The sequence below is a fragment of the Manis pentadactyla genome, chromosome 8, assembly GCF_030020395.1.
Source record: "Manis pentadactyla isolate mManPen7 chromosome 8, mManPen7.hap1, whole genome shotgun sequence".
NCBI lineage: Eukaryota > Metazoa > Chordata > Mammalia > Pholidota > Manidae > Manis > Manis pentadactyla.
This window is the reverse complement of record NC_080026.1, coordinates 43264262-43290946: the sequence shown is the minus strand read 5'-3', so window position 1 is coordinate 43290946 and position 26685 is coordinate 43264262. Positions and strand designations below refer to the sequence as shown.

At 37.4% G+C, this 26685-nt stretch overlaps 1 protein-coding gene across 8 annotated transcripts in view; it reads left to right on the top strand.

Annotated features, from left to right (window-relative positions):
* C8H2orf76 (chromosome 8 C2orf76 homolog) overlaps window positions 1-26685 on the top strand; it is a 108619-nt gene that overhangs the window by 39073 nt on the left and 42861 nt on the right. For 7 of the 8 annotated variants that reach the window (XR_005025013.2, XR_008998837.1, XR_008998838.1 and 4 more), the window contains one exon: window positions 8857-9001. Coding sequence is in view for 5 of the 8 variants with exons in the window: in XM_057505693.1 (XP_057361676.1) it covers window positions 8857-9001 (145 nt within the window). In the remaining 3 variants the exon portion in view is untranslated. Of the gene's footprint in view, window positions 1-2255; window positions 2369-8856; window positions 9002-26685 lie in introns of all 8 variants that reach the window. The other variant, XM_057505691.1, reaches the window with a different exon arrangement.

The window sequence follows — 26685 nt, the reverse complement described above, 5'->3', positions numbered from 1 at the left end:
TTCTCTAATAATTCTTCGTATTTCTATGGTGTCCGTCGTAATTTTTCCTTTCTCATTTCTGATTCTGTTTATATGTGTAGATTCTCTTTTTTCTTAATAGTCTGGCCAGGGGTTATCTAGTTTGTTTATTTTCTCAAAGGACCAGCTCTTGGTTTCATTGATTCTTTCTATTATTATTCTCAATTTTATTTATTTCTTCTCTGATCTTTATTATCTCTCTCCTTCTGGTGATTTTGGGCCTCATTTGTTCTTCTTTTTCCACTTTCAGTTATTATGATTTTAGACTATTCATTTGGGATTGATCTTCCTTCTTTAAATAGGGCTGGATTGCTATATTCTTTCCTCTTAGAACTGCCTTCGCTGCATCCTACAGTAGTTGGGGCATTGTGCTGTTGTTTTCATTTGTCTCTATATATTGCTTGATCTCTGTTCTAATTTGGTCATTGATCCATTGATTATTTAGGAGCATGTTCTTTAGCATCCATGTGTTTCTGAGCCCTTTTGTTTTCTTTGTACAATTTATTTCTAGTTTTATACCTTTGTGATCTGAGAAGTTGATTCATAGAATTTCAATCTTTTTGAATTTACTGAGGCTCTTTTTGTGGCCTAGTATATGGTCTATTCTGGAAAATGTTCCATGTAAACTTGAGAAGAATGTGTATCCTGCTGCTTTTGGGTATAGAGTTCTGTAGACGTATCTGTTAGGTCCATCTGTTCTAATGTGTTGTTCAGTGCCTGTGTGTCCTTATTTTCTGTCTGGTTGATCTGTCCTTTGGAGTGAGTGGTGTGTTGAAATCTTCTAAAATGAATGCATTGCGTTCTATTTCTCCCTTTAATTCTTTTAATGTTTGTTTCACATATGTAGGTGCTTCTGTGTTCAGTGCATACATATTTATAATGGTTATATCCTCTTTTTGGACTGACTCCTTTATGTATTGTCCTTTGTTTCTTGTTACTTTCTTTGTTTTGCCATCTATTTTGTCTGATACAAGTACTGCAACACCTGCTTTTTTCTTCCTATTGTTTGCATGAAATATCTTTTTCTATCTCTTCACTTTTAGTCTGTGTATGTCTTTGGGTTTGACATGTCTCTTTTAGGCAGTATATAGATGGCTATTGCTTTTTTATCCATTCTTTTACTCTGTGTCTTTTGATTGGTGCATTCAGTCCCATTACTTTTAGCATGATTATTGAAAGATATGTACTTAGTGCCATTGCAGGCTTTGGTTTTGAGGTTACCAAAGGTTCAAGGGCAGCTTCTTTACTATCTAACCATCTAACTTAACTCACTTATTAAACTATTATAAACACAGTCTGATGATTCTTATTTCTCTCTATTCTTTTTCTTCCTACTCCCATCTTTACATGTTAGGTGTTTTACTCTGTACTCTGTGTTTCCATTGACTGATTTTGTGGATAGCTGATTTTATTTTGCCTTTAGTTAGTATTTGTTTTGTCTACTTTCTTTGCTGTGGTTTTATTTTCTCTGGTGACAGCTATTTAGCCTTATGTATAGTTCCATCTAGAGCAGTCCCTTTAAAATACATTGTAGAGATGGTTTGTGGGAAATAAATTCCCTGAAGTTTTGCTTATCTGGGAATTATTTAATCCCTCCTTCATGTTTAAATGATAATCTTGCTGGATACAGTATTCTTGGTTCAAGGCCCTTCTGTTTCATTGCACTGAATATAACGTGCCATTGTCTTCTGGCCTGTAAGGTTTCTGCTGAGAAGTCTTATGGGTTTTACTTTGTAGATGATCTTTTTTCTCTGTCTGGCTGCTTTTAATACTCTGTCCTTGTCTTTGATATTTACCATTTTAATTATTATATGTCTTGGTGTTGTCCTCCTTGGTTCTCTTGTACTGGGAGATTTGTGGACTTCCATGGTCTGAGAGAGTATTTCCTTCTCCAGATTGGAGAAGTTTTCGGCAATTATTTCTTCTAAGGCACTTTCTATCCCTTTTTATCTCTCTTCTTCTTCTGGTACCCCTATAATGCAAATATTAGTCACACAGTTCTTATAATATTTCATTCCTTGAGATCCTTTTCTCTCTCTCTGCCTTAGCTTCTCTGTATTCCTGTTCTGATTTCTATTCCAGTAACAGTCTCTTCCACCTCATCTAGTCTGCTCTTAAATCCTTCCATTGTTTGTTTCATTCCTGTTATCTCCCTCCTGAATTCATCCTTAGCTCTTGAATTTTTCTCTGTAGCTCCATCAGCAAGCTTATAACTTTTATTTTGTATTCTTTTTCAGGAAGATTGATGATTTCAGTCTCACCAAGCCCTCTCTCTGGTGTTTGAGGGATTTGGACTGAGCAAGTTTCTTCTGCCTTTTCATGGTCATGGGAGTGGTTGCTGGCAAGTGGTGTATGTATCAACTGGGAGAACAAAGTCCATTCCTGCTTGCTGGTCACCTTGCCTGTCTTTGCTGTTTGTGCCCATTAAACTCACACAGGAAGCAGCCTCTGGATTAATCCCCTAAGCTGCCATGTGTGGGGTGGCCTTCCAGATGGCCTATGGCAATCCCAGGGGTCATAGGTCACCAGCTTGTGCTGTGCCACAAGAGCAAAGCCCCTTTGTGCCTCATGGTCTCTGTGCCTGTCTCTGCTGTCTGTGCTCGTCAACTGCACACAGGGAGCAGCCTTTGGGTTAATATCCTGAGGTGCCATAGGCAGGGCAGCCCTTGGGATGGCTTAGGCCAGTGGCAGGGCTCACAGGCCAGCAGCGGGTGTTCTGCTGCTAGAATAGAGCCTCTTCATGCTTCTTACACTCTGCACCCATCTCTGCTGTCTGTGAGAGTCATCCGCATGCAGGGAGCAGCCTCTGGGTTTATCCCCTAAACTCCATGGGTGGGGCGGCCCTCAGAATGCCCTAGGATACTGGTGGGAGTTGTAGGCAAGTAGTGTGTGTTTTGCCTTGAGAACAGAGCCCCTTTGTGCCTTCCGGACTCTGCACCCATCTCCACTGTCTGCACCAGTCTACTGCACGCAGGGAGCAGCCTGTGAGTTAATCCCCTGAACTGCCATGGGCAGGGAGGCCCTCAGATGGCCTAGTCCACTGGCGAGGCTGGCAGGTGAGTAGCCATGTTCTACCGTGAGAACAAAGCTCCTTCATGGTTCCCGGACTCTGCGCCTGTCTCCACTGTCTGTGGCGATCAGCCCTGTGCAGGGCACAGCCTCTGGGTCTGGGATGGTTAGCCAGGCACAGGGAGAAGCCTCTGTGCTATGCTGTGTGGTTGCTGTAGGTGGGGCTCCTCCCTGGCTGTTCTGCAGCAATGGCAGGCCAGCCTGTTTGCTTGCAGTGTCACCGGGGGGGAAGGAACAGCAGGCTGCTTATTGCCTTAAGGGGCTTCGGAGCTGCGTTGCCACCCAGGGGGTTAGGATGCCTGATGTTCCTTTAAGTTCCCAGCCTACTGGGCTGAGTGTTCCAGGACAATTTTGTCCACCTGTTAAACCCTTGTCCCTTTAAGACTTTTAAAGCATCCACTTTTCTTTTGTCCCAGGGGAGCCAGCTGTGGGAACCTGTTTGCAGTCTCAATCTTGGACCTTATTTTTCTTCTCCTCCAATATCCAATGCACCATGGAATGTGGGTCTGTGCTCCCAGGGAAGACCACCAGGGCTGGTTGTTTATCAGTCCTATGCTTCCACTCCCTCCCCACTCTGATTCCCTTCCTCCCTCCAGTGAGCTGGGGTTGGGGCAGTGCTTGCGTCCTGCCGGGTCACAGCTTAGTATCCTACCCTTTTCCATGAGATGTTAGGCTCTCGCAGATGTAGCCTGGCTCCTGTATCTTCTGGTCACTTTTTTAGAAATAGTTGTATTCACTGTATTTTCAAAATATATATGGTTTTGGGAGGAGATTTCTGCCACCCTACTCACGCTCCCATCTTGAGAATCTCCTCTTCAATCTTTTACCTAATGGTTTTGGCACCTCCTTATGATCTTTGCCTATATTCATTATGTCAATAGAGTTTTCAAAATGAGGAGTTTTAGCAACTTTTTATTTTGCGATAATTATAGATTCATGCATTTGTAAGAAATAATAGAGATTCTTTATGCCCTTCACACAATTTCTCCCAATGGTAACATCTTGCTGGAGTGTAGTCTGGTATCACAACCAGGGAACTGGTATTGAGATAATCCAGGGACCATATTAAGATTGCACTAGTTTTATGTGCACTTGTGTGTATATGCATGCACACGCATATATATATATATTTTTATGCAATTTTATCACGTGTAAATAAATATGGATAATATCACAGTCAAGAATCAGAACATTTCCATCATAAGAATTTCTCATGCCACCTTTTTATAGACATCAGTACACCCTTCCCTAACCCAGGCAACAGTAGTCTGTCCTTCATTTCTATCATTTTATCATTATAAGAATGACATATAAATGGAGTTATACAGTATGTAAGTTTGAGACTGGCTTTTTTGTTCAGCTTAATTCCCTTGACATCCATCCGCCAAGATGGTTATGTATATCAATAGTTTATTCCTTTTATTGCTAAGCAGTATTATGTGGTGTGGATATAACACAGTTTATTTAACCATTCATGTGCTAAAAGACATTTCTTTTGTTTCCAGCTTTTGGATATTACTACAAGCATTCATATATAGGGTTCTGTGTGAACATGAGTTTTCGTTTTTATGGCATAAATGCTTAAGCATGCAATTATTGGGTTGTATGATAAACACGTCTTGTTCTGTAAGAAACTGCCATATTCTTTTCCAGAGTGGCTGTACCATTTTGCATTCCTACTAGCAGTAAATGAGGGATCTAGTTTCTCTGTACGTTCACCAACAGTTTGTGCCATTCTGGTAGGCATGTAAATCATGATTTTTAAATTCTGTCGTTCAGAGCTTTGTAGCTGTAATTCTTCTATAAAAAATAATTTTGCTTCATCAGCTATTTGGTAAACTTCAAACAATGTGTGTAAGAAAGGCATAAAATATTTGATTATTTTTCTAATTTCTATGCCCCACCCCACCTGCATAAGCCAACTTTCAGAAAATTAAGTGCCCTTTTAGCTTCCAGAGTGACTAATTGGTGATTTGATATTTTTAAAGTTATCATTATGAACTTACAGATTTTGAAAATATTTGATGTGATTATCTTCCCAGGTTAAATTGGTAGAATTTGCCATGTTAACTGGTAGGCAAATAAAAAATTTTGATACAGATTACCTCACTCCTCTCCAAATGGCAGGGCCATTTTATGTTTTTGACAGTAGTATATAAAAATATTTATTTCTCCACATCCTGGCCAACACTGGTTTGACCAGTTTTTATTTTTAAAAATTTTACAGATCTGATGGCAGCATTAATATCTTGCTGCTTCTATTTGCAGTGCTTTAGTTACTAGTCAAGTTGATCATCTTTTCACATTACTGACTTTTTAAAAATTTAGCCAATCACCTATTAATTACCTTTTACCCATATTTCTACTAGAATATTGGTTGTCCTTATATTTTTATGTTGTTATACCCATCAACCTTTTCCTTCACAGCTGCTGATTTTTATTAGTTTACAAAGGCCTTTCTTACCTTGAGGATATAAAAATATGTACCCATTTTTCTAGTGCCTCTCTATGATCTTATGGTTAAATTTAAATATTTGTTCCATGTACGATCTATTTTTGTACAGGAATGAGGTAAGAATCCAGCATTACTTTTTTCCAAATGTCTGACCAGTAACAGTGACCAGTTTTCCCAACCATTTCTTAGGTAAACTATCTTTTCCCCACTAATGTGAAATGCCACTCTTATACTAAATCCTCTAATTTTGACTCTATTTCTAAGTTTTCTGTTGTGTTCCACTGTTATGTCAGTCTAGCCTTGCCTCAGCATCACAGCTTAAATTATTATAGCTTGATTTACCTTTATATTTTTTATTAGATTTTATAAATATTTGCAAATCATGCCAGCTTGTTTATGTATTACTATTATATGTCTGACTATTGCTTTATAATGTGTTTTAATAATTGGTGCTGGTGGCACCAATTTTTCTTCTTTTATGACTGAGCTCAAAAAATTAATTCTTCCAGATAGATTTTAGAAATATTTGTGACAAGTTCCCTAAACCACCCTTTTATATTTTGATTGGTATTTTATTCAATTTATAGATTAATTTAGGGAGAATTGGTTTCTTTACAACAGTCAGCCTTCATAGTTAGGATATCTATCCATTCATTTATTCAAATCTTCTTTTACATCCTTGGGTATTTTTAAATTTAATTTATCTGTAGGTTTATTGTTTTTGGGTTCTCTGTCCCTTCAATTGAGAAGTGCCTTTTATACTTGATCAGATTCATTGTTTAAAACTAGGTTAAACCTTCTGGGAAAACGTCACATTTTATAGTCTGTAATATTAGCTTTGTAAACTGTCTCTTCAGTATGTCTGCCTCCCTAAACTAATAAGTTGTATTTCCCACAGTCCTTGAGGCAAAGAAGATGATGGTTTCCTTCTGATACTTATATAATAGTAGCTTCTGATAGCTACTATTATAATTTATCATTGGGTATAAACTACAACAAATTTCTGATGAAGATAACAATACATTGTTGACCAAAATTAAATATTGATGTGAATTTGGAGTTTTAAATGGAAAATTTCAACTATTCAAGTATGATATTGGGGCAGCTTTTTACTATGTGAAGAAACAAACCTACAATTATGAAACAATTTCATAAGGCGTGCATGTGCCAGCCTGCCTGGCTTCTTGGTTAGACCATTTATATGATTTTTTTCATTGCATCTGGGACTACAGTATCTATCTGCTGAGTACATGAGCTGTCTTTATGCCGAAACCTGTTTTATCCCAAGGAGGCAGTTGATAAAAGCATGAGCTGTCTTTATGCCCAAACCTGTTTTGTTCCAGGAAGACAGGAAGACTATTGATAAAAGCAGCAGCTATTCATTGAGATCCAACTCTGTGTTGTGGCTAAGAGGTAGAGCTGATGTTTCAGTACATCTGTCCAGTTCTAAATTATTTGGGGACGTTAACTGCAGAATAGGGCTTCCCAGCATGTCAGGCTCTCTGTACATGGATATGTTTTGGAGAGCTTCTTTGTTGTTTTGGGGCCTAGGTGAGAAGAGGAGTGGTCGTAATTTTAACAAGCCTGTTAACACTGCTTTAAAGTTCAGAAGTGTTTTTAATATCTCTTTTCAGGAGATAACTATTCATTAAGTATTCAAGTATATTTTAAATTGTAATTTCCTATATGTCTGCTGAACTGCTATTAATCAGAATTTTGGGGGAGCATTTGTAAACCAGATTTAATAAGATATGGTGTGATAGCTAATATTGGAATTATCAAAAGATTTGTTAATTTAAGGTCATTAAACACTAACCGAGATTGTAAGGTAAATCCTTACTTTATATTAGAAGGGAGAAAATGATTTTCAGTTTGTTAAGAATTACTCATTTAAGCATAAACTCTATACTAATTATAATTACAAATTATTTTATATATTAAATCAGCTTTATCCTTTGCTTTTCATACATAATGTGCTATCTAGTCTCTCACACTTAATAAATTATTTGTATAAGCATTCCATGACTCAGACCTTATAGGCCAAATTAGTGTGACTTGTTTGGGTATATTATGAAATATTCCCAACACGCTGTTTCCAGTTTTGCAGTTAACAGTTTTACTGTTAATGTTCTTTTACAGTCCTCTTGCACATATTTGAGAGATTCTCTAGGGTATCTATGAATGAAATTGCTGTATGGAAAGCTATGTGTATCTTCAGCTTTACTGAATAGTTGCCAAATTGTTTCCAAAAGTATACCAGTACCCATTTGGAGGCCCACCTTCACTGATTACATTTCCATCATTCTTGCCAACACTAGGTATTGTGAGACTTTCTAATTTGTCAGTTGATGAGTGATACATCTCATGGTTATCTTAAATTTCTCTGACTACTAGTAAGGTTGGACATCTTATGTTTATTAGTATTACATGTGTTTTTTCCTAGTACTTACTGTATTTATGGCTGACAGGTGTATGCAGAGTTGAAAGTAGCATGAAGTAGTACTAACTAGAGATATACCATAACTGTATCTTTAAAACATTGGCAACTTCACAAAATTTTTAGGGAAAGTAATTTGGGGTGATTTTCTGATAGCATAAGAGAGAGCATGAACTTTGGAATTAAATTGATGCTTAAACCCTGGCTCTGTTGTTTATTGCTTTATGACATTGGGCAATTTGTGCTATTTCTCTTTTTTCCTCATTCATAAAATGAATATAATATCTCAAGGTTTGGTGACAGAATGAAATAAGCTAACATAAACACCTGGCATATAGCACTAGTACATTATTCTAGGATGAAGTAAACATACTCAAATTAAACAATTGTGTGAAAGATGGGTAATACCATGGAACAAAATTAAATAAACACTGAAATCTGGCAGCATTTGTGAGATTAAAATGTGATCTTTTGATAGTTGACTCTAAGGTAAATGGATACCTCATCTCAGGGCCTATTTAAGAGATTACTGGCATAGCAAATCCAAAGGAGTCCTTTATATGTGATGTATCTATGTTTGGCAACCGTGTTTTTCCTATATACACAGCCACCCATGCCTGTGTCGTGGGTGTGCCTCTCCTGTGCAGTCAGTCTTCTGCCAGTCAGAATATCCATGGCTGTGACAGAGATATCCGGAATCATAGTGGATAGGTGGGAGTAACCTTGGGACATTCTGGCCTGGGTGTGGGACTCTGTCCGTAACTATACGGTGTGAGAGAGGTGGGCTGGGTGCCAGAGAGGTGATGGTGGAAATGCCAGGCTCATGGCTGACTGTGGTTCGATGTTATTTAGGCTGTTCTCATGTCTCTTGCCACAGGAATTTCTCCACATGGATTCCGAGGAAGTGACCATTACAGTTCGCCTCATTCGTTCATTTGAGTATCGTAATTTTAAACCTGTGGTATATCACGGAGTTAATTTGGACCAAACCGTAAAGGAATTTATCGTATTTCTAAAGAAAGGTATGTGGTGTCTTGATCATTTTGTTTTGGGAGTATTTTGAAAAACTAGTGGACTATTACATTGATAGCGATCTTTTACAAACATTTTAAAAGAAATTAATCTAGGTTCTACGCCAGGTCCTTCCTGTTCTGGGCCTTGGGACCAGCAGATTCTCCTTAGCACTCACTTAGCCTCGAGTGTGCCCTCATTAGAGGTTGTTACCTTCATGTATGGCTCCTCCCCTCCTGCCCTTTTTTTCTTTAATTAAAAAATCTTAAGGTTTAGCTTTGCTTGTAATGGGTTTACATATTTGGAAGTTGATTAATAAGGGAGTCTAGTATAACTAATTGTGTTACCTGGCTGAGCACACAGAGGACCTCTTTGGGGGCATGGCAGGGAGGTGGCAGGCCTGTGTCTATACAACCAGGAAGTCATGAGAGCTGTTGGTCATTGTAGCCACAGAAATGATGGCCAGATGACTGGTCAAGGGCACTTTTATCTTTTTAAGCTTAAAATACGTTAGGCATGAAGTTAGTCTTCATAGGTCCTTGATGGGTGTCTAACCTCTGTTTTTAATCATTGAAGTGTTCCAATCATCATTTGACAAAACATCTAGAATAAACTTATTATTTTAATGGAAGCATAATTGATGTATGGTATAATGTACAGATCTTAGTGTACACTTCCATGAGTATTAACAAATGTACACTTTATATCTAACTTAATTTTTTTACTTTGACATATTTGCAGACACAGAAAAATTGCAAAAACAGGACAAAGGGTTCCTGGATGCCTTCATACAATTTCCAAAATTTCAACATTCATTACATTTCTTTTATCCCTTCCCCACCCCTAGCCCCAGTTCCACTCTTCTCTCACTCTCCTCCCCCTCCCCCATGTTTTTCTAATAAACCATTTTGAAGAATGTTGCTGACACTGTTCTCCTCTACCACTAAATATTTCAGTGTGTATTTCCTAAAAAACAAGGGGTTCTCTTATGTAATCACAGTACAATGATCAAAATCAGGAATTTAATATTGGAACAATACTATTACCTAATTTACAGATTTATTGAGATTTTAATTGTCTCAATATGGTCTTTTTGTAATAGAAGAAAATCCAAGGTTCTATGCTATGTTCAATTCCTTTAATCTCAAATTAATTTCTTTAATATAGAGTTGTTGTAGTTCATGATACTGGCAGTTTTAAATAGTATACAGGCCAGTTGTTTTGTAGAAGACTCTCCAGTTAGGTTTTTCTGATGTTTTCTCAGTTAGGTTTAGTCCATGCCATTTGGCAGGGCAGCAATGCAGTGACCCCAGAGGTGTATGCTGCTGACCAACCCCGTGACAAGCAGTGGTTAGTATGCTGTCTGCCCACTGTCTGCAGGGTTTCTCCACTGTAAATTTTCATTGTAATTGGAAAGTAACTTGTAGGAGTATATCCTGAGACTGTGTAATAAATATCTCATTACTTCTAAAATCACTTGTTTAACATTCCTTGGTGATTCTTGCCTGAACCAATTATTAATATGACAAATTGACAAGTTGCAATTTTTCAAATTCTGTCATTCCTTTTACAACTATGGCTAATATTAGTTGTTTTTTTACAATAAGGAAGGACGGTCAAGTCCCATCCCTGTCCTATTTATTTGATCATTTGTTTATACCACTGTGGCTTTCTGAATTCTGACTTTATTCAAATGATTATAATTCTTCATTATCATTATTTATTTTGATGCTCTAATTAGCCCCATTTTGGGCAGTGGTAGACCCTTAAGTCTGGCTCTATTTCCTTTTACTATGCCCCCCTCATTCTCTGAGTACTTCCTTACATTTCGGTGTAATGAGATGGTCCAGACTTGTCCTGTTCTTCCTCTGTCCCAGCCCTGGGATCAGCCGTTTCTCTGATGGGCTCTGATTCTGTTACTGAAGAATGGTTATTGGAAAACCAAGGTCTTGGTTCATATGCAATATAAGTGTGTATAGCAAAATTTCAAGAATGTAGTGAATTCTTGGCATTTTACTTCCTGATTGACTTTGTAAGTTTTCTAACTCTACTCTCCCCACCCCCACCTCCCAATTTTGGGTAGTTTTACTGCTCAGTATTACCTGAGGAGGGCTTAGGTGTGGTAATAGACTCATAAAGAGATAGACTCATCAGTCTACCCTGTAGTGACTATCAAAGATTTCTTAAGAAGAACATAATTATTCCTTACAGTAATTACAGGCTTATATACAGAGTATATATTTTTATTTCTGTGTTCATAATTGTTAGGGGGAGATTGAGAGTTGGTGTTTAGTTATTGCCAATTCCAGAGTGTTCTGCTTTTGAAAGGGTATCACCAAAAGCATATTTGGGTTTTGAAATACAAACAAAACCCTACATTTTTAACAATCTTTATGCATATTATGGGTCACAGTGTTTCTTGGTGTAGATACAGTTGTGTTATGATGGTCCTGGTTCAGTGCAGAATGGATTTTTCTTGAAGTCCTTGAGAATAAGATAAAATCTTCAAGCTGTAACAGTGGCAGGGAAGAGGTCTTCCTCCCCATGTCCTTGTGCTCTTCTCCCCCACGTGCTGAGGAATGCCCCCCTCTTAGAGCAGTGGTGCGGCTCCCAGCCAGGGATTCAGCCGCGCCTCCCTCCTGCCCTCACTGTGTTGTAATAATACATCCACTACTTGTTTCAGTTGTGCTTGTGGGAAATGTGTTCCACAGACTAAAATAAAAAGTGAGCATTTGGGGTACAGACTTTTTTGAGTTGTGGACTTTGTACCTAAGCCTGTCTGTCATCTGATTTGAGGTACTGTAGAACTTTGAAACTTTGGTGGGCCACATATTTACCTTTTATGAACTGTGTACGTAAGAAATACCAAGTAGTTTTTTACTAAGGAATCTTTGAAAACGTTAGTATGTATTAGGCATTGTTCTAAGAAATTTAGCTAGATTATCTCATTTCATCCTCACAGAATCCCTCTAAATTAGGAGCTGCTATTATCCCCATTGTACAAGTGAAGAAACTAAGGGACAGAGAGGCTAAGAAACTTTCCTGAGATTCCGTGGCTTGTAACAGGCAAAGCTGCAATCCAACCAGGCAGTTGAACTGTACAACGTGTACTCTTTAACCTACACTAAATTTCCTCTTTATCTTCTTTACTACATAACTTGCTTAAATGGATCTCTGGAATAGGTGGATTCACACAGTGTAATAGTCTTTGACTTCAGTTCCTCTTGTCCTAGTGGTGTGAACACCGAAAGCCCAGAAGGGTGGTTTCATCTTGTGGCAGAGTGAATTTGGCACATAGCCAGAAATGGTCTTTGGGAGTGATCTTTTGGGGTTATTTAGATGCCTCCTTGCCTTGCTAACTCTTCTTTTCTTATCATAGTCATTTTTTGCCATCCATAGCTTAACCTAGTCTCCTGCCATCATTGTATTTCTCCCTTGGCCAAGAAATTTTGGTTAAATTTGATTCATTCTCCATTGAGAATCACTGGACCACAACATCATGTCATTTCCATTAAAACCTAATATGTATAAGTATAATAGGTACTAAAGTTGTATAAATGTAGTATGTATAATAAGTATAAACTCATATTTATAAATAAGATAAATATTATGTTTATGTGTAAGTATATAAATATAAATAATACAAACCTATTATTGACATATAGGGATTGTTTGTTTATCAGATGTTCTGATCACAGAGGTACTATATCTATTGCCTTTTATATGACTAATTTTCTAGAGTCAGAATAATCATACAAACCAGTTATCTAGATAATAGAACACATTTTAATTATTCTTTTATTTGGAAGCATTTCAATACTTTGTAATGCTTCAGATATTGTTTCTGATTATAAAATAATTTCACTGATAAGAAGAAGAAAGCTGTGGAGATTTTGTCCAACCTTCCAGTCAAAACTTCCTTCTTTATACCTTATTACTCCTGGTGATATGTTTCTTTGCAAAGCTATCTATTCTTCTGTTGGGTGAATATTAGAATAGATTTTCTTTGTATCTTTTTTTACCTTATATATTTTTTTATGTCTAATGCTCTTACCCACACTTTCTCCTATTAACATCTTGAATTAGTTTGCTGCATGTATTGCAACTAATCAACCAAAATTGATGCATTATTAACTAAAGTCCATGGTTTCTTCAGGTTTCCTTAGTTTTTACCTAATGTCTTTTTTCTGTTCCAGGATCCCTTCTGGGGTTTCACGCTGTATTTAATTGTCATGTCTCCCTAGGCTCCTCTGGGCTGTGACAATTTCTCAGATTTTTCCTGTTTGATGACTTTGATAGTTTTGAGGGGTACTGGTCCAGCCTACTGTAGGATACCCCTCTATTGGAATTTGCCTGATACTTTTCTCAGGATTAGATGAGTCTATGGGTTTTTGAGAGGAAGGTCACAAAGATAAAGCATCACCTTTATCAGATCATATCATGGGTACATATTTTCTACATGATTTATGACTGCTGATGCTGACCTTGATCACTTGGGTGAATTAGTAGTAGGTCTCTCCATTGCAAAGGTACTCTTTTCTGTCCCCTTTTTCATACCATACTCTTTCCAAGGAAGTCACTCTCCACAGTCCCAGCTAAAGTAGTGGAAAGTTATGCTCCCCCTCCTTTTGGGTATAGCTTCTACATAATTTACTTGGAATTCTGCATGGAAGATTTTATTTTGTTGCACAAATTGTTCCAGCTTTGGCCACTTGAAACTGTTTGAGTTGCCCTCTGTGCCTCTTTGATGTATGCTCTGTGTGTGTGTGTGTGTGTGTGTCTCTGTGTGTGTTTGAGTACTTTCTTAACATTCTGGTACTGTAAGATGTTCCTGTTCATCTTGTATGTTTCCTGTCCCAGGTCCTAGAATCCACCATATCACCAAAGAGCTCTTTGGGGTGTCACTTTTTAAGGCTCTGTCAGATGATCAAATAAATATAACAATCTGTGTGTATACACATCTCTATAAATATTTTCATGTTACTATCTGTATCTAGATGTTAAAAGTTCTTTCTCATGTTTCCAACTCTAGTCCATTACCACATGGATCATTACAGCTTCTTCCCCCTGGGAACCGCATTCCCTCTCCAGCAGTGAGAAACCGGGCTCCCATCATGTGCCATCCCTTTATGTGTTTAATTCTAGTACCCAGGCTGCTCATCTTTGCCCTGTGGGCAGCAGCTTGATATCAACTAGGACACGGTGCTTTGGTGCCCTTTCTTTTGCCTCGGTCTTACAAAATCTATTCATCACCACAGTTACTTACCTAACACCTTTTCTTCCACCTACTTAAGTACAATTGTTTCATACATTAGCAATACAGCTGGGTTCTCTTGTCACCATCTGTGTTCTTTCCTGGGATCCTCTGTCCTAAATAGCTTTCTGTTTTTTACTTTGAATACATTAAGGTAAACTCTTTGTGCTGTAAAGTTCTGTGGGTTTTGATAAATGAATAATGCCACCATTACAGTGTCATACAGAGGAGTTTCATTACCCCCAAAAATATCCCTGTGTTTCACCTACTCATCCTCCCCTGTCAGGCCCCTGGCAACCTCTGATCTTTTTACTGTTTCTAGTTTTGCTTTTTCCAAGGTATCATATACCTGGAAACATACAATATGTAGCCTTTTCAGGTCTGCTTCTTTCACTTAGACATGTGCATTTGAGGTTCCTCTGTGTCTTTTCATGCTAAGTCTTGTCCTCTTAATCTCCTTTAATCTGTAACAGCTTCCTCACTTTTTGTCTGTCATCGTACTAATTTTTTTTAAAGAAAAATCTAGGCATGTGTTTTTTTTTGGGGGGACCATAATACACTAAGTGGGTTTTATTTATTTATTTATTCACTCATTCATTTTATTATCATTAATCTACAATTACATGAAGAACATTATGGTTACTAGACTCCCCCTTTCACCAAGTCCCCCCCACAAACCCCATTACAGTCACTGTCCATCAGCGTAGTAAGATGCTGTAGACTCACTACTTGTCTTCTCTGTGTTGCACAGCCCTCCCTATGCACCCCCCCACAGTATACATGCTAATCGTAATGCCCCCTTTCTTTTTCCCCGCCCTTATCCCTCCCTTCCCACCCATCCTCCCAAGTCCCTTTCCCTTCGGTAACTGTAAGTCCATTCTTGGGTTCTGTGATTCTGCTGCTGTTTTGTTCCTTCAGTTTTCTTTTGTTCTTATACTCCGCATATGAGTGAAATCATTTGGTACTTGTCTTTCTCCACCTGGCTTATTTCACTGAGCATAATACCCTCTAGCTCCATCCATGTTGTTGCGAATGGTAGGACCTGTTTTTTTCTTACGTCTCAGTAATATTCCATTGTGTATATGTACCACTTCTTCTTTATCCATTCATCTACTGATGGACACTTAGGTTGCTTCCATATCTTGGCTATTGTAAATAGTGCAGTGATAATCATAGAGGTACATCTGTCTTTTACAAACTGGAGTGCTGCATTCTTAGGGTAAATTCCTAGAAGTGGAATTCCTGGGTCAAATGGTATTTCTATTTTGAGCATTTTGAGGAACCTCCATACTGCTTTCCACAATGGTTGAACTAATTTGCATTCCCACCAGCAGTTGTAGGAGGGTTCCCCTTTCTCTGCAACCTCGCCAACATTTGTTGTTGTTTGTCTTTTGGATGGTAGCCATCCTTACTGGTGTGAGGTGATATCTCATTGTGGTATTAATTTGCATTTCTCTGATGACAAGCGATGTGGAGCATCTTTTCATGTGTCTGTTGGCCATCTGAATTTCTTCTTTGCAGAAGTGTCTGTTCAGCTCCTCTGCCCATTTTTTAATTGGATTATTTGCTTTTTGTTTGTTGAGGTGCTTGAGCTCTTTATATATTTTGGATGTCAACCCTTTATCGGATCTTTCATTTATGAATATATTCTCCCATACTGTAGGATACTTTTTTGTTCTATTGATGGTGTCCTTTTCTGTACAGAAGCTTTTCAGCTTGATATAGTTCCACTTGTTCATTTTTGCTTGTGTTTCCCTTGTCTGGCAAGATATATGTTCATGAAGAAGTTGGTCATTTTTATGTCCAAGAAATTTTTGCCTATATTTTTTTCTAAGAGTTTTATGGTTTCATGACTTACATTCAAGTCTTTGATCCATTTTGATTTTACTTTTGTGTATGGGGTTAGACAGTGATCCAGTTTCATTCTCTTACATGTAGCTGTCCAGTTTTGCCAGCACCATCTGTTGAAGAGACTGTCATTTCCCCATTGTATGTCCATGGCTCCTTTACCATATATTAATTGACCATAAATGTTTGGGTTAATATCTGGGGTCTCTATTCTGTTCCACTGGTCTGTGGCTCTGTTCTTGTGCCAGTACCAAACTGTCTTGATTACTGTGGCTTAGTATTAGAGCTTGAAGTTGGTGAGTGAGATCCCCCCCAACTTTATTCTTCCTTCTCAGGATTGCTTTGGCTATTCGGGGTCTTTGGTGTTTCCATATGAATTTTTGAACTATTTGTTCTAGTTCGTTGAAGAATGTTGTTGGTAATTTGATAGGGATTGCATCAAATCTGTATATAGCTTTGGGCAGGATGGCCATTTTGACAATATTAATTCTTCCTAGCCAAGAGCATGGGATGAGTTTCCATTTGTTAGTGTCCTCTTTAATTTCTCTTAAGGGTGTCTTATGGTTTTCAGGGTATAGGTCTTTCACTTCCTTGGTTAGGTTTATTCCTAAGTATTTTATTCTTTTTGATGCAATTGTGAATGGAATTGTTTTCCTGATTTCTCTTTCTATTGGTTCATTGTTAGTGTATAGGAAAGTCACAGATTTCTGTGTGTTAATTTTGTATCCTGCCACTTTGCTGTATTCCGATTATCAGGTCTAGTAGTTTTGGAGTGGAGTCTTTAGGGTTTTTTACATACAATATCATGTCATCTGCAAATAGTGACAGTTTGACTTCTTCCTTACCAATCTGGATTCCTTGTATTTCTTTGTTTTGTCTAATTCCAATGGCTAGGACCTCCAGTACTATGTTGAATAACAGTGGGGAGAGTGGGCATCCTTGTCTTGTTCCCGATCGCAGAGGAAAAGCTTTCAACTTCTCGCTGTTCAGTATGATGTTGGCTGTGGGTTTATCATATATGGCCTTTATTATGCTGAGGTACCTGCCCTCTATATCCATTTTGTTGGGAGTTTTTATCATGAATGGATGTTGTATTTTGTCGAATACTTTTTCAGCATCTAAGGAGATTATCTTGTGGTTTTTGTCCTTCTTTTTATTTATGTGGTGGACAATGTTGATGGATTTTAGGATGTAACATCCTTGCATCCCTGGGATGAATCCCACTTGGTAGTGGTGTATGATCCTTTTGATGTATTTTTGAATTCGGTTTGCTAATATTTTGTTGAGTATTTTTGCATCTACATTCATCAGGGATATTGGTGTGTAATTTTCTTTTTTGGTGGGGTCTTTGCCTGGTTTTGGTATTAGGGTGATGTTGGTTGGCTTCATAGAATGAGTTTGGGAGTATTCCCTCCTCTTCTCTTTTTGGAAAGCTTTAAGAAGAATGGGAATTATATTTTCTCTGTATGTCTGATAAAATTCCGAGGTAAATCCATCTGGCCCGGGGTTTTGTTCTTGGATAGTGTTTTGAATACCGCTTCAATTTCTTTGCTGGTAAGTGGTTTGTTTAGATTTTGTGTTTCTTCCTTGGTCAGTCTTGGAAGGTTGTATTTTTCTAGGAAATTGTCCATTTCTTCTAGGTTTTCCAGCTTGTTACCATATAGGTTTTCATAGTAGTCTCTAATAATTCTTCGTATTTCTGTTGGGTCCGTCATGATGTTTCCTTTCTCGTTTCTGATTCTGTTGATGTGTGTTGATTCTCTTTTTCTCTTAATAAGTCTGGCTAGAGGCTTATCTATTTTTTTTATTTTCTCAAAGAACCAGCTCTTGGTTTCATTGATTTTTTCTATTGTTTTATTCTTCTCTAATCTTTATTATGTCCCTCCTTCTGCTGACTTTAGGCCTCATTTGTTCTTCTTTTTCCAATTTTGGTAATTGTGATGTTAGACTATTCATTTAGGTTTGTTCTTATTTCTTTAAATATGCCTGGATTGCTATATACTTTCCTCTTAAGACTGCTTTCACTGCATCCCACAGAAATTGGGGCTTTGTGTGTGTTGGTCTTTGATCCATTGACTATTTAGGAGCATGTTGTTAAGCCTCCATGTGTTAGTGAGCATTTTTACTTTCTTTGTACAATTTATTTCTAGTTTTATACCTTTGTGGTCTGAAAAGTTGGTTGGTAGAATTTCAATGTTTTTGAATTTACTGAAGCTCTTTTTGTGATCTAGTATGTGGTCTATTCTGGAGAACGTTCCATGTGCACTTGAGAAGAATGTGTATCCTGTTGCTTTTGGGTGTGGAGTTCTGTAGATGTCTATTAGGTCCATCTGTTCTATTGTGTTGTTCTGTGCCTCTGTGTCCTTACTTATTTTCTGTCTGGTGGATCTGTCCTTTGGAGTGAATGGTGTGTTGAAGTCTCCTAAATGAATGCATTGCAGTCTGTTTCCTCCTTTAATTCTGTTAGTATTTGTTTCATATATGCTGGTGCTCCTGTGTTGTGTGCATATATATTTATAATGGTTATATCCTCTTGTTGGACTGAGCCCTTTATCATTATGTAATGTCGTTCTTTATCTCTTGTTACTTTCTTTGTTTTGAAGTCTATTTTGTCTGATACTAGTACTGCAACACCTGCTTTTTTCCCGATTGTTTGCATGAAATATCTTTTTCCATCCCTTGAGTTTTAGTCTGTGCATGTCTTTGGGTTTGAGGTGAGTCTCTTGTAAGCAGCATATAGATAGGTCTTGTTTTTTTATCTATTCAGTGACTCTATATCTTTTGATTGGTGCATTCAGTCCATTTACATTTAGCGTGATTATCGATAGGTATGTACATATAGCCATTTCAAGCTTTAGATTCGTGGTTACCAAAGGTTCCAGGTTACTTTCCTTACTATCTAAGAGTCTAACTTAACTCACTTAGTATGCTGTTACAAACACAATCTAAAAGTTCTTTTCTATTTCTCCTCCTTCATTCTTTATATATTAGGTATCAAATTCTATACTTTTTGTCTATCCCTTGATTGACTTTGAGGATAGTTAATTTAATTTTTCATTTGCTTCATAATTAGCTGTTATACTTTCTTTACTGTGGATTTATTACCTCTGGTGATAGCCATTCAACATTAGGAACACCTCCATCTGTAGCAGTCCCTCCAAAATAGACTGTAGAGATGGTTTGTGGGAAGTAAATTCTCTCAGCTTTTGCTTATCTGGAAATTGTTTAATCCCTCCTTCAAATTTAAATGATAATCTTGCCGGATAAAGTAATCTTGGTTCCAGGCCTTTCTGCTTCACGGAATTAAATACATCATCCCAGTCCTTTCTGGCATGTAAGGTTTCTGCTGAGAAGTCTGATGTTAGCTGGATGGGCTTTCATTTGTGTGTGATCTTATTTCTGCCTCTGGCTGCTCTGGCTGCTTTTCGCAGTGTGTCCTTATCCTTGATCTTTCCCATTTTAATTACTATGTGTCTTGATGTTGTCTTCCTTGGGTCCCTTGTGTTGGGAGATCTGTGGATCTCCATGGCCTGAGAGAGTATGTCCTTCCCCAGATTGGGGAAGTTTTCAGCAACTACCTCCTCAAAGACACTTTCCATCCCTTTCTCTCTCTCTTCTTCTTCTGGTATCTGTATAATGCGAATATTGTTCCACTTGGATTGTTCACACAGTTGTCTGAATATTCTTTCATTCTTCGAGATCCTTTTTTCTCTCTGTGCCTCAGCTTCTTTGTATTCCTCTTCTCTAGTTTCTATTTCATTTATTGTCTCCTCCACCATATCCAACCTGCTTTTAATACCCTCTATCGTGCTCTTCAATGATTGGATCTCCAACCTGAATTCATTCCTGAGTTCTTGGATGTCTTTCCATACCTCCATTAGAATGTTGATGATTTTTATTTTGAACTCCCTTTCAGGAAGAGTCACGAGGTCCATATCATTTAAATCTTTCTCGGGAGTTGTATTAATAATTTTACTCTGGACAAGCTTCCTTTGGCGTTTCATGTTTGTATATGGCGCCCTCTAGTGTCCAGAAGCTGTAGTCTCTGGAGCTGCCCAGCCCCTGAAGCAATGTCGGGGGTTGCAGGGGATCGGTACTGGTGCCTGGTGGAGGAAAGAGCTTTTCCCTGCCTCCCTGCTGCTGTGACTGTCTCCACTGCCTGAGCCAGTGGGCCGGGCACACAGGTATGTTTTTGTCCCAGAGCAGCCGGATATGGATCCTTGCTTTCCCCAAGCTGCTGGATTCCCAGTGTCCCCAGGAACTCTGCCTGCACCAACCTTCCAACCTGATAGTCATGTGAGTCATGAAAGCACCATGAAATGTTGATTTGTGCTCCCAGTGCAGATCTCCGGAGCTAGGTATTCAGCAGTCCCAAGCCTTCCACTCCCTCCCTGCTCCGTTTCTCTTCCTCCCTCCCTGTGAGCTGGCATTGGGGAAAGGGCTCGGGTCCCATGGAGCCACAGCTCTGGTATGTTACCCCGTTTGGTGAGGTCTGCTCTTTTCTCCAGGTGTGTGCAGTCTGATGCAGTCTTCTTTCCTGTTGCTCTCTCAGGATTAGTTGCACCAACTATATTTTCTAATAGTATCCAGTTTTAGGAGGAAGCCTCTGTCTATCCTCTCACGCCGCCATCTTTAATCCTCTTTTTTTCCTTGTTTCTAGGCGCGTATTTTATAGAATTTCCCACAATCTGAGTTTATCTGATTTGTTTCCTCATAATTAGATTGAAGTTAAACATTTTTGGCAGGATTGCTATGTAACTTGTCAGTCGGCAAACCATGACCTTTGGGTCAGTCTGACCTGTCATCTGTTTTTATAAATGAAGTTTATTGGAACACAGCTGAACCCATTTGTTTACATATTATATGTACTATTTTGGTGTTTCAAGAAATGGCAGATTTACATAGCTGTCACAGAGACTGCATAGCTTACAAATCCTTAAATTAACTGGCCTTTACAGTTCCTCCACACTGTAGCACATGAAGAAGCTTGATGTCTTTTTGTCCCATTGTTGGTGATGCCACTTCGAATCAGTCGGTTAAGGTGCTGTCTACCAGATTTCTGTCATAAAAGTATTTTTCTAATTAATAAGTATCGTATGGGATAATAAATATTGAGATCATATATATATATATATCTTGTTTCCAATAGTTTTAGTATCTATTGATGCTCCTCATCTGAATTATTGGTGGTTGCAAAATTCAGGGTGTTTTTCACTCTTTGTTTCTTTATCTGATATTCTTCTGTAAGTAGTCCCCAGGTACCCCTCTTTTTTAAAAAGCAGCAGGGTAATTGTACAGTAGCAGTCCTCTCCATTATCACCTTGTTACAAAGGGACTATTCCTTCAATACAGTGTTGAGATAATGCTCTTATTTGTACTACAAAATATACTGTAGATGCTTTAGTTTGGCAGTTATGAAAATATGTTAACATTTGTTAAGTTTGGTTGGTGGGTTAAATGAATTTTTTGTTCTATTCTCCATGCTTCTTTATGGTTTTGATTGTTTCTTAATTTAGGTAAAAAGCATCTTGATATAGCTTGACCTTGGAATCTTACTATAATGTCTGATAGGCCTCTTGTCAGGGGGTGATGTTGGCACATTGTTCTGATTAGTCTTAGGTCTTTGGCATTCTGACCCATACAGATTAGTTAGTCATTGAGTTACTGTCTGGACAGAGTCTGTAGGCCATAGGTCAGGGCAGGGGAATCCAGGTAGAGTTTGGTGAGTTCTATGAGTTTAAGAGTCAGAGGTAGCAGTTTGAAGTAGAGCCTGGAGAGTTCAAAGGATAGAGAACTGGAACAGAGAGAACTCTGAAGATTTGCAGAGCCTTTTGAAGATTACGGAGCATGAGTCTTCAGTTGAATACAGTCAACACAAGTATGTAAAGGAACTACTGGAGACCGGGTAAACAGCCACCTAAAGGTGTCAGAAGGCAAAAATTGCAGAGCTCATACAGGGCTGGGTTTTTATTCTCACCAGCCAGAATGGAAAACCTTGTAATTCACAGGTTATGAAGCATCTAGAAGGATCTTGCTGCAGTAGGCAAAATTGACCCTAGAGTATGTTCTGCTCTGCCCTCACTGAAGAAAGCTCAAAAGCAAGACTCAAAGAGACCTAACTTTCCAAGTAATTTACAAAAGCTCAGGATGTTTTTAGAAATACAGACATATCCAGCACTCAACAAGACAAAATGCACAATGCATCCAATCAGAACTTACCAGGTACATGCAAAGAAGCAAGAAAATATGAACCATAGTGAAGAGAGAAATCAGTCAATTGAAATCAGCTTAGAAATGCTGCAGATGATAGAATTAATAGACAAGGACAATTAAAACAGTTATTATAACCATACTGTAAATGTTCAAGAAGGTAGAAGAAAGATAGAACATGTTAAGAGATGGAAGATAATACTTTTTTTTTAAAAGACCCAAATTGAACTAGAGATAAAAAAATACAATGTCTGAGATGGGTATATGCTAGATAGGATTAATGTGTTGATCAGATGGATCAGAAGAAAAGATTAGTAAACTTAAAAACACAATAAGAAAACAATCTAAAATAAAGCACAGAGAGAAAGAAGACTAAAAGAAACATAAATAGAGTAGAAGGGAGTTATGGGTCAACTTCCAAATTTACATATAATTGGAGGCCATGAGGAGAGGAGTTGGGACAGGGTGACAGAAGACATATTTGAAGAAATAATGGTTGAAAATTTTACAAATGTGATGAAAACTATAAACCCACATATTAAATCAGTTCAAAAAATTCCAAGCAAAAGAAACATGAATGCTACACAAGGCACATGTTGTGAGATTGCTTATAACTGGGGTAAAGATAAAACCTTATAAACAGCAAGAAAAAAGGACACATTATATAAGGAAAAATAAAGATGAAGATTTCAACAGACTTCTCAACAGAATCAATGCATAGTAGTGAAGTAGTACCTTTAAAGTATTGCAAGAAGACAAAAAATAATTCTATTTCAATCTTTCTGAAATGAAGGCTTAATACTTGCCTGTCGTGGTCCTGCTGTAACAAGTGAACAGGCTCACCGAGGGATGTGAGGAGACCGGAGAAAAAGCACAAGAGAACTGGGGAGGGCTGACGCTCCTTCGCGTCACTAGCAGCACTTTATTGAAGGTCCAGGGTTTATATAATGCAGTGGGGTTACATGATTCCAGGACATAGCATTATCCAATAGACAGTTAAGCACAGTATTGACGTCAGCGGTAGCCGGGCAAAGGTAGGCTCAGCAGGGTTCTGTTAGTTGCTCATGGAATGCGTAAACAGAATGTTCTTTGTTCTCCATTCCCGCCACATCGGCAAGTGGGGGAAGGCAGGCCAGAAGCAGGGGCGGTGTTTTCACACATCTTCAAGGTCTCCCTATTTTCAGAGTGAGGAGTCTTGGCTTGTCTTCGAGGACAAGATATGTTTTTGTGGGCAGATAACTTCCAAGGACTGCACCGGTTGTTCTCAAGCTTGTGCTTTCCCATGCTGCATTCAGACATGGGGGAATGAACACAGCCCCAGCTCCCAACACTTGCCAGACATACAGAAGCTGAAAAAGTTGGTCACCAGGAGGCCTGAACTATAAGAAATGTTAAAGGACCCTCTTCCAACAGAAGGAAAGTGCTACCGGATAGAAATCTTGGTACACAAGAAATAAAGAGTAAAAGAAGTGGTAAATGTAAGAAAATATAAAATACTTATCTTAAAAATATTTAACAAAGGTATTTGAGCATTTAAAGAAAAACAAAAACAATGCACTGCAGAGTTTATGAAAAATACATATCTGCTATAACACAAAGGCTGGGAGAGGAAAAGGGAAGCATACTGTTATAAGATTCTTTTACACTATATGAAGTGTTTTAGTATCACTTGGAGGTAGACTGTTAAGTTAAAGATGTTTACTACAAATCTTAAAGCAACCATGTGCACACATATATATACCCTAAGGGTCATAGCTAATAAGCCAACAAAAGTGATAAAATGGAATCATAAAAAATTGTCAAATAGTCCAGAAAAAGGTAGAAGAGGAAATAAGGAACAGATGGAAAAATGAACAACAAATAATAAAGTGACAGATTTAAATCCAGTCTTACCAATAATCACATTAAATGTAAATGGCCTAAATACCCCAACTAAAAACAGGCATAAAACAGAAAGTCCCAAATTATACATTGCTTACAAGAAATGCACTTTAAATATAAAGATAAAAATCAGTTAAAGGTAAAAGGATGAAAAAGTTATACTACTAATAATGAATATACCAAGTTATACTTATTAAACAAAGCTGGAGCAACTATATTAATATCACATAAAGTAGACTTCAGAGTAAAGAATAGTAACTAGGGTTAAAGACTATCATTTTAGAATGATAAGGCATTAATTAATGAAGAGGACACCATGATTCTAAATGTTTATGCATCTAACGACAGAGCTTCAAAATACATGAAGTCAAAACTAATAGAACTGCAAGGAGAAATAGATGAATCTGCAATTATTGTGGGAGATTTCATCACTCTCAATAACTAATAGAACAAGTAGACAGAAGATCAGTAAGGACATAGAAAATTCAACAGTAATATTAACCTAAATTGACCAAATTGACATTTATAGAACATTGAACAAAAACAGAATACACATCCTTTCAAGTGCACACAGAACATTACCAAGAGACAATATTCCAAGCCATAAAATAAGTCTTGATAAATTTTAAAGGGTTTGAATCAAACAATGTTTTCTGACTGCTTTTTGGAATTAGATTAGAAATCAATAACGGATATATTTCTGGACAATTCCTAACTCTTTGGAAAGCAAATAGCATACTTTTAAGTAACTTATGGATGAAAGCAGAGATCAAAAGGCAAAGCATTTTGGACTAAATACAAATGAATGATCACCTTTTTAAAATTTCTGGGAAACAGGTTAAATAATACTTTGAGGAAAATTTATAGTACTAAAAATTCCTAAATGTAAAAAGAAGTCTCAAAAACCAATTGTTTCAGTCTTTATTTTAAGAAACTAGAAAAAGAAAAGCAAATTAAACCCAAAGTAATCAGAATAAAGGAAATAATAAAGATCATGGCAGGAAACAGAAAAATCACAGAGGAGAATAAAATACAGCCAAAGCTGATTCTTTGATCAAGTCTAGCCAGACTAATCAGGAAAAAAAGAGAGCAAGAGAGAAGGCATAAGTTATCAGTAACAGAAATGACAGTTGTTACATCACTACAGAATTTCTGCAGATATTGACAAAATAATAAAGGAATACTTTAAACAACTTCATGCCATAAATATGTTATCCTAGGTAAGTGGGCAAATTCCTTGAAAGACCCAAACTACCAAAGACCACTAAGGAAGAAACAAACAAGCTGAATAATTCTGTATTTTAAAATAAACTGTAGTTAAAATTCATTTCCACGAAGAAAACTCCAGTCCCAGATGGCTTCACTGGTAAATTCTGTCATACATTTAAGGAAGAAATAATCCCAGTTCTACAGAAACTCTTGCAGAAAATTAAAGAGGAGGGAGTTTATCAACTCATTCTCTGAGGACATCCTTATCCTGACACTAGAATCTGAGAAGATAATTGGAAGAAAAAGAAAAAACTATCAACCAGTATCTTTCATATATAGAGATGTAAAAATTCTTAACCAAATTTTAGCAAATAAAATCCAACAGTATTTAAAAAGAAATAATATGTTATGGTTATGTGGGGTTTGTCCTAGGAATGCAAAGATGGTTTACCATGCAGAAATCAATGTAATTAATCATGTTAAGAGATTCAGAAAAGAAACTCATATGATTATTTCAACAGATGACAAAATCCAGCATCCATTTCTGTTAGAAGCTCTCAGCAAAGTAGAAATAGAAGGCAACTTTCTTTACTTGATTAAGGATATTTATGAAAAACTGACACCCAACATTATACTTAATGGTGAAAGACTGAGTGCTTTCCTCCTAAGTTTAGGCCCAGGCAGGGGCATCTGCTTGTGATTATTTTTATTAAACATTGTGCTAGAGGGTCTAGCCAATTCATTAAGGCAAGAAGAGGAAATAAAAAACATTCATATTAGAAAGGAAAAAGTAAAATTGTCATTATTCATGGTGACATGATTATCTATGTAGATAATCCTACAGAATCTATAGAACGGCAACTAGAACTAATAAGCTGAGCTTAAGCAAGGCAGGAGGATGTAAGATCAATATACAAAAATCAATTGTGTTACTAGTAATATACAGTTAGAAAAATTTAAAAAGCATTTATAATAGCATCAAAAATATGAAATGCTTAGGATACATTTGATAGAGGTGTAAGACTTTTGCACCAAAAACTCTAAAACATTGCTGAGAAACATTTAAAATTTCTAAACAAATGGAGATATACTGTGTACCAGGTTTAGAAAACAATATAGTTTAGATGCTATGTCTCCTCTAATGATGTATAAATTCCAATTTCAATCAAAATCTCTGCAGGCTTTTAAAAAAATTAAAGTATCAATGATACACAATCAAGTTGGTTTCAAATATACAATACAGTAGTTCAACCATTACCCATATTATTAAATCCTCACCCCCTCTAGTGTGGT